Raw genomic sequence first — 8,080 nt, forward strand, 5'->3', positions numbered from 1 at the left:
CAGTCCTCTTATTTCTACATCATACTTACTTCCTATAATTTTCAAGGGAATTGTCATTGTAGTAGATGGAAATGCCAAGCAAAAGCGCACACAGGCCTTGGACGAGCTGCTCCTCTTCTCCCAGATTCTCAGCTATCTGCCCTGTGAGCTGGAGCTCTTGTTAAGGATATTTCAGGTATTTCATAAATACACAATACACATAACATACGTCTCCCTGTATAAATTGCAGTTAAAATTATCGGCATGTGTTAAACCGAGCTTGATTAGGAAGCAGGCAAAATAGCTGATGAAAGCCTCACAAGGCCAGCTCCTGTTTTGAAGGACTTGGGTAATCAGGGTTTCCCTGAGATTTCTTTTCTCAGTAACCGTCTGCTTAACCAAAGAGATTTAGTCGTTCCAAAACACACTTTCAGTTGGGATAAGGTGACAGTTGAGCTTTGCGTACTGTAGTCAGATTTTCTTCTGCAAAAAGCAAGTATAGAAATGAGCTTCCGCAGAAGTAGGAAGCTTTCTTCCTACCTCTTGGCTATAAGCCTACGTCACGCTAAAAATATCACTGGGCTTGTCTCCATAAAAAAAATACACTTTACTGGCAGAGTGACACAGCTTCCTAATGTACATGCACATTTTATAGACAGATCAGCATACCCAGAGCACTGTCAATAAAGGGCAGCTTATATCTCTTGCCCCAGTGCATTGCCTTTTAGGTCGTGCAGTATCCCTGCGAACTGACGTAGATAAACATTTAACGTGAATAATCCAAGTCATTCCTAGGCAAGCGGTTCTACTCTGCGAGCAGGTGAAGGATACAAAAGGTATATTGGCTGGATTGTGAAGGAAATGGGTGACAGCAATCGAGCAGTTGCTTAGCCAAGTACAAAGCAACATCAGTAACCCAACCCTGGTCTGTACTTTGCTGCCCTGAAAAGAATAAAAGCCCTCGTCATTATCTTTCCACAGCAGAGGACTAAAATACCAGAATCATGAAAAAAAGACAAGTCATGTCTTTCAAAATACCCATTTGTTAGTTATACTGACCACAGCTTTAGTGCTTTGATGAAACAAGTATTAAACCATTCATATTTAACCGTTTTCAGAGCAAAATAACAAGCAACACAGATGTGAAATACAAGTCAATGCAAATTAGCACCGATATATAATCGTAACAAATTAGTTCCGCATTTATAATTAATACTAGAGTAACATGAAGGAACATACACACAAACCCTGTGAAGAAGGAACAAGGCGTAAATTAAGTCAGGTAAGGATTCCCGATCAGAAGGGATGCATCAGTAAAACTTCCCTTACTGACTAAAAATTGCCACGTTCCTAATACTATTTTCTCAGTAAAGAAAGATAATACTGGAGCGACTCTTGGTTCAGACAGAGCGCACATTAAGCCAGCAAGAAGAACGCTAACTGCGGCATTTGTTTTTGTTAACTACAGAAAATTAGTTTTCATCTGCAAACTGACTGTCTTCTCAATTCTGTCCCGCTTGTTTTTGCTGCAGATACTGTGGGCAGCATACAGCAGCATCAAGACAGGCATACATCTCTTCCAACAGTCAGCGTTCAGAAGGCAACCAAGAAAAACGTTCCCCACACGGAAAACAACACCTGACACAAGCACCTAACAAACTGGGTAAAGTAACTGGAAGCTCAAGTCAAGTCTCGAAGGCAAGACGAGGCACATAGAACTGGCGGGATATCTTCCAAAGAGGGACAAGAAAATACACTGGAACGAGCAGTGACAGGAATCAAGACACTGGCAAAAGGGAGAAGTACTCATCAACAACAGAGCAAGTCCGTGCTCGAGAGTTACCTGCGCCCGAGATACTGAACTCCCATCCTTGCCTCTGATATTAGAGCTGAAGTCAGTGGTGCCTTTAAACTTTAGCTAAGCGTAAAAAAAAGCCAGTTTGCCCATCTAAACAGCCAGAGGACAGCGGCCAAGTTCCCAGCTGCCCAACTACAGCCACCACAAGACAGACAAGAAATGAGTCTAGCAGCTCTGGAAGAAAAGCTCTGCAGAGACTGCCTTCGAGGACTTGTTTCTGAGGTGCTGTGGTTTGCTGCAGTCTATCACCATCACTAAGATGAAACAATCTCCTTAATAGAGGAGAACACAGATTACAGATATCGAGACTGTGGCAGCTATCCCTAATGCTGCCCACGTAGGAAAGGGAGCGCTTGGCCCTTTTTCGACATTATCATCATTACTTCTTCCAAAGACCCAAGAGAACAGTGTCCGAAAAGCAGAGAGTACAGCCATCGCCAACTGCACAGCAGCTGCCTGGTGCGCCTGACGGTGAGTACTATATGCCCTACTAGCCATCATTGCTTAGTCTCTGCTACAGGTTTGTTTGTAGCTTTGTTGTGACCCTGTCACGCTGTCGTATTAACACAGAGGTTATCTTCCTTGCTGCTATCCTTCTAGTCGAATGCCGCAACTGGTTTCCACTGACCTAGACCTCACTGCAGGTTGCCTAGTCCCCACTAAACTCTATTCTCCTCTCACCCTCTCTTTTTCTCTGGGATGGCCCATTTAGCTTTCCCCGTCACCATTGCGCGTTTCCCCTACCCACCTCGCACTTCTTCATCGGTTTTTGACTTGCATGCAACACAACACTTCCAGACCTCTGCTCACCAGGTGACATTTATTTCCAAAAGAGTCTAAGGACAAGACATATTGAAGCGGTGCTCGCTAGCAAATAGTGGGTTCACGCACAAAGGCAAGGCAAGCTGCCCAAAGAGGCGCTTCACCGCTTTTTATTAACTACTAGATAAGGCCAAGAACTGCGTTCACACCCCAGTGTTCAGGTGAAGCATGAATTAAGACACAAGTGACAAATCGTAGGTCTTACGAGCTCATAAAGAAAATGATCTGCCACAGCACATTAGTGTAGTGAACCACAATAGCACTGTCTCATCAAACAGCTTAGCTGCAGAACCTGCTGACCACACAGGCCCTTCTTGCTATACTGAAGCCTCTAGACAGGCTATTTCCTTCCTCATTGCCATCTCACAGAACTACAGGGTCAATTAAGTTGGAAAGAACCCTGGAAGTCACATCGGCTGTACACTGCTTTAGCACAAGAGCTCTGTAAAAAACACAGATTCCACCCAAATTACTTCCAGGTTAGATGCACTAACACCTTCATGACATCCCAGCCGCATAACTTAACCTGCCCCACAAACCCCTTTGGGGAAACACGACCGTAACGCAGCAGCGCTGAAGGGCGGAGTGTCCTTGCACCCACCTGATGGATGGAGGACTGAGCATCCACCTTCCAACACTTGCACCGTGCCCTCACCTGCAAGTACTATTACACAACAGTCAAGCAAACCGCCCATTTTTCCCCACTCATTGCTCCTCGCACCTCAGACTGCTTCGAAACTGCCAGGAATACCTCTTCCCCAGTCCTTCTGCTCTACAGGGAGAGCTATGCCCCTCCCTATGCTGACCCTTAAAGTCTCTAGCAAACCAGAGAACAGGCCACTTGGCTTGACCAACTCCTCCAAGCTCCTATTTCTACAGGCTTTGGTACCCTTAACCAGCTTAATTGCTGACAGTCTCCATTTAATCCCCTAGTAACCATCCAGAAAATGCTACTTCCACCCTTCTAGGATAGGCAAAAGTTACCTGCAGCGAGCAGAACCAGGCCAAGGAAGTTAAAAGTTCAGACTGAATAACTACTGACAAAATGGCTACGACACCCCCTAACTGAACAAAAAGAAATGCTTGCCCCAAAGAGAACAAGCAAGCAACACTACAAACAGTCTTCCCCTCATGTTTACAAGAACTGGCTCTTTTTGTCCCAACACTGCTAGCCAGTTCCTGCGTGCCAGCAGTAACCACTATAACTGGCAGCGCTGCCGTACAGCACACTGGCACACCTCGTGCTTCGTAAGACAGTGCTCCTAGAAATGTCGCTTATCTTGTCAGAAAGGCAAAGTTCCTTTTGCTTGTCCGACCCGGCGCTTACCGCACACGTTATCTGCTGGAAGCAGTCACAAACCCCATCTATTCCAAAGAACTACATGCTATTCTAAGATCCAACTAACCTAATCTGACTAAATGTTTCCACACAGTCCAAAATACCTTCTATCTCTCAAAAAAAAAAAAAAGGAGAACACAGCTATTTTCTAGACATACCATGACAACCCCTACTGTGGTAGATGACAGCTCTCCATGGGTGCTGTTCTACAATTCAGGGCTGGTGACAATACAACCCCACCCCTCCGAACAACTATGATCAAGGTGGTAAATCAAGCAGACAATTCCACAGCAGCCACACATTTCAGAGTTGTTTTTTCTGCCGCTGATAAGCGACTTAGCAGTACTTTAAGTAACACAGCCTTCAATTCCAACAACTCACTTCAGAGTTCATTAGCTAGCAATGAGATCCCTGCTATTCACAACCAGTAGCTCCAAGGTTAAAACTTGTGCTGTTAAGTACAACATCCAAAGTGCCCAGGAAGCAGGTTAAAGACAGTTTTTCTTTTAGCAGTCCGGAAATCAGCAGCATGTTCCCACTTCAGATTGTACAGCTGTTTGCTACAGGCCAGTCTGAGAAAACAGCGTTCCTAACAGTTTTAATTTTTCTTACAAGAAAGTGCATCTGTTAGGTGATCAGATGGTGAATAAGTCTGCCCCTCTGGAAAGAAAGCACCAGTGCTACCCAAGATCTTTATCCCATAGTTTTCTGGAGCACCCCCAGAGAATCCCCTGGAGACACAGAAAGAGCTTGTTATGCTAAGAAAAAACCCAAACCCAACTGCAACACAAAGCTGTAAGTGGAAACACATCAAAAAGCAGTTAAAGGAAACCTCTCCAGCAAAACCCAGACAAGAGGAGGCGGCTTGCTTCTGGCAAGCAAACACCGAAGCCGTGCCAAAAAATACGTACCCGTCTGTCGATCTTATCACCCTGCAAGTTACACACAGGTTACTTTGAGAACCTCGAAGCAGCACACATTTCAGAAACATCCCCCCGCAAAGTTTCAGTCCCATGTATCATTGAAGGCTAAACAGCCACAGGCAGTTTTACTGACTTCAATTTACCTTAGACAAAAATGCCAGGAAAAGCATAAAGAGGAGTACTGTCTATTTTCAGGGAAAGCAGATAAAATAAGTCACTAGAACAAACTCAAAATTCCAGCATTCTGTCATTATTCTCAAATGCAGGAGAGTCCAATGGCTGCCAGAGTTAACTGGCTCCTTATCATTACAGCCGGTCGGGGGAAAAGTATGCCTAACAGGAGCAAGCGTCGCTAGGAAGTGTGGGCCAGCAATGAAGTTCACTCACTGGTCATTTCTTAACACGTTGAACAAGGTCAAATAAGCTTTTGGCTTTATCAAAACAACAATCAATACAGTAGAGCCCGGTATTTTCAGGATGTTTCAAGTTAGCAGTTACAGGTTAAATACTAACCAGGCAACAAAATGTGACTGAGGATCCTACCACTTTGCCTTGTCTTTTAAACCAAGTTTTAAGTTCTAGATGCTTTAGGACCATCTGCCTCCTGGGAGTAGGCAACGTCAAGCGGCAATCGCCGACGAAAAACCAAGACTTGGGGCTTTTCTCCTACCCCTGAGGCGTAGAGTGCTTTAACCAAAGCTTAAAAACGGTCAGGAGGAGAGAGAGTCCTCCTCCTCGCTAAGCTAGCGCTCGGGTCTCCCTGCGATGCACCACGGCAGCGTTCTTCCCGGACACCCGGAGTCGTAAGCCAAAGCGGGGGGCAGTCGCTGCCGTACCTGCGAGAGGATGTTGGTGCACTGCTGCAGCAGCGACACTGGCGGGTTGCCGATGCTCGTCGCCAGCTGAACTCTCAGAAGCTGTTCTTTCAGAGTGGCGTTTTCCTGTAAGGCGTGGGCCAGGGCCACAGCGGCACACCAGTTTGAGAGAGAGTCCGTGGAAAAGAGGCCCCCACAGAGCAGCTGACCAGCTGAGACAGAGTTACCTGTAGCTACCAGAATGGCCAAAAGAGGTACCAGTGAGATTACAACAAGCCACAAAGCCGGTAAGATATTCAAGACATCAGCATACAGTCAAAACACAGAGAAATGAAAACTAGTGAAGTTTTAGAGAAATAGTAAGCCACATCATCTTGCTTGGAGCAGACGCTCAGTGGCAGGTAAATAATTATACAGAAGACATCAGTTGATGCATTAAACATCTGTGCTAGTTTCACAACTCACCGCGCAGACATTAGCTTTGCGTACCGTCAATCGTAGATGGCAGAAGCGTAGAAACGATTTCTCCTTGTCCCTTTTGGTTTTTGTATAGAAAGCACTGGAAACAATAGAGAACAGCACAACGTAGCACAAAAGGCTGCCTTTCGTTTACCATGGACATCAGAAGTACTACAATCGCAGGCCTGTTTGGAAAGGAAAGAGAAAAGCTGTGAGGACAAAGTCATGAACCAAGACAACTGCAGATAAACAATTTTGAGTGTATTCTCTAGGTAAGGAAAGAGGCTTTTGCCTACTCCATCTATTACCATTTCAAACAAACGAGTAAAACCTTTTATTTGGATAGCAAAGTTTTTCAGGTAGTTAAAACTCAAAACGGTAGATTCCTTATACGTGACTGCGATGAGCCGGTGTTCCTGCGCAATATCCTCATTTCCCATCGAGTCCCCTGCTGCTCCCCGCTGGCTTCAGTAATCCTGTAGAAAAGGCCTCATAAGGCCACCAGAAACTTGTAATACAGAACGGTCTTTTTCTGCCCTCGCCCTCACATTCAGATGTTGGCATTAAGCTCACGCTTGCTGTTCCCCAGTCTGAGGAAATAACAGTTACGTGCCTATTCCCGTAGCCTCTAAATCCTTTTGTAGAGTGTCGTCTGGCTGACAGCGGCAGCTCGTCACGATCTAGGAATTTCTTAACTATCACTTGTTCGATTTCCAAGTACCAGATAGCAAACAAGATCACTTTCAGGCCCCATCTCTGAGGCAACACACCTGACACGTTCACTCTACAACTGGTACATCCGACATGAACTTGAAGGTGTTGCTCTGTATCATCATTCCAACCTCCGAATTGAAACACTCCTTTGGATTAGACTGTCATTGCCCAAACCAATATGTCATTACTTAACACAGTTAGGTACTTTTGTTCCTCTACCTTGGCGGATTAGAAGGTGCATTTACAGAGGCAAAGTAGTCTTGATTCATCTGGCATCCTCGAATGACCTCTGATACAGTATTAATGGTCTACAGAAAGGGCAGAGAAAAAAATTAAATGCGTAGTTAAATGCGAGCCACAGTCAACGACCTAGATCACTCAAAATGACTCAAGATCACTCCGACAGCTCGGTATCGAAAAATACATACCAAGCCTCAGCATGGAGATTTATTCAATAAAACCACGTCCAATGAAACCCCAACAACTAGCAGCTGTAAAGCATGCTGAGCAAAAAAGTTACGGGACAGAAAGCTCAGATGGCTCTGTCGTACCCCATTACCTTCAACTGAATTTTCTATGTCAGATCAGTTTTGCTACAACAGCCAGTTAAACTGGACGTTTTAGAGAAGTCAGAACGTGAGACCTCTGAAACTCACCTTTTAAGAGACAAAAGCATTGGAACGGAGGCCGCACCAAAGGAACCAGTCTACACTCAATCTAAGCACGTCATTTTATCACGGCAAAACACACCTCATTCCACACTGTTAATCAGGCTTTCTAGAAGCTAGAAATCCCCCATCGTTGGAAACCTGCTGTTAGGGAATACTTCTAGACTCTCTCAGAATAAAAAAGCAACAGCAAAAACCCCACCCCCAAAACAGAGGAAAACATGAATCAATTCAGCCGCTCTGGGCTACACTCAGACCCAACAGACAAAATAAGCAAACCCAAATACTTTCTGCTGCAGAACACGAAAGTTTATCTTACATTTCTGTTGCCGACACAGGAAGCTGACAACTCTGGCATCTGAAATACTGTTTCTTAGCAAATACTGTAACTTCAGTTTGTCTCTGCAGCAACCCGTTATCCCTGTAGACTCCTGCTTTAACCATTTAGTTGCCCCAGCCCTACATCTACTTGCTCCCTCTTACTTCTGTCAGGATGTCAGCAG

The 8,080-nt window shown here is 45.0% G+C and overlaps 1 protein-coding gene across 1 annotated transcript in view; it reads right to left on the reverse strand.

Moving 5' to 3' along the window:
• The window catches only part of USO1 (USO1 vesicle transport factor), a gene marked incomplete at its 5' end in the record, with an annotated part of 36,199 nt that overhangs the window by 9,369 nt on the left and 18,750 nt on the right, over positions 1-8,080 (reverse strand). The window contains 6 exons of the mRNA XM_010295243.1: positions 30-148; positions 811-921; positions 5,758-5,969; positions 6,226-6,380; positions 7,129-7,217; positions 8,061-8,080. The exon at positions 8,061-8,080 is cut by the window's right edge and continues 115 nt beyond it. Coding sequence (XP_010293545.1) covers positions 30-148; positions 811-921; positions 5,758-5,969; positions 6,226-6,380; positions 7,129-7,217; positions 8,061-8,080 — 706 coding nt within the window. The remainder of the gene's footprint in view (positions 1-29; positions 149-810; positions 922-5,757; positions 5,970-6,225; positions 6,381-7,128; positions 7,218-8,060) is intronic.

This window comes from Phaethon lepturus, unplaced genomic scaffold (assembly GCF_000687285.1).
Source record: "Phaethon lepturus isolate BGI_N335 unplaced genomic scaffold, ASM68728v1 scaffold14149, whole genome shotgun sequence".
Classification (NCBI taxonomy): Eukaryota; Metazoa; Chordata; class Aves; order Phaethontiformes; family Phaethontidae; genus Phaethon; species Phaethon lepturus.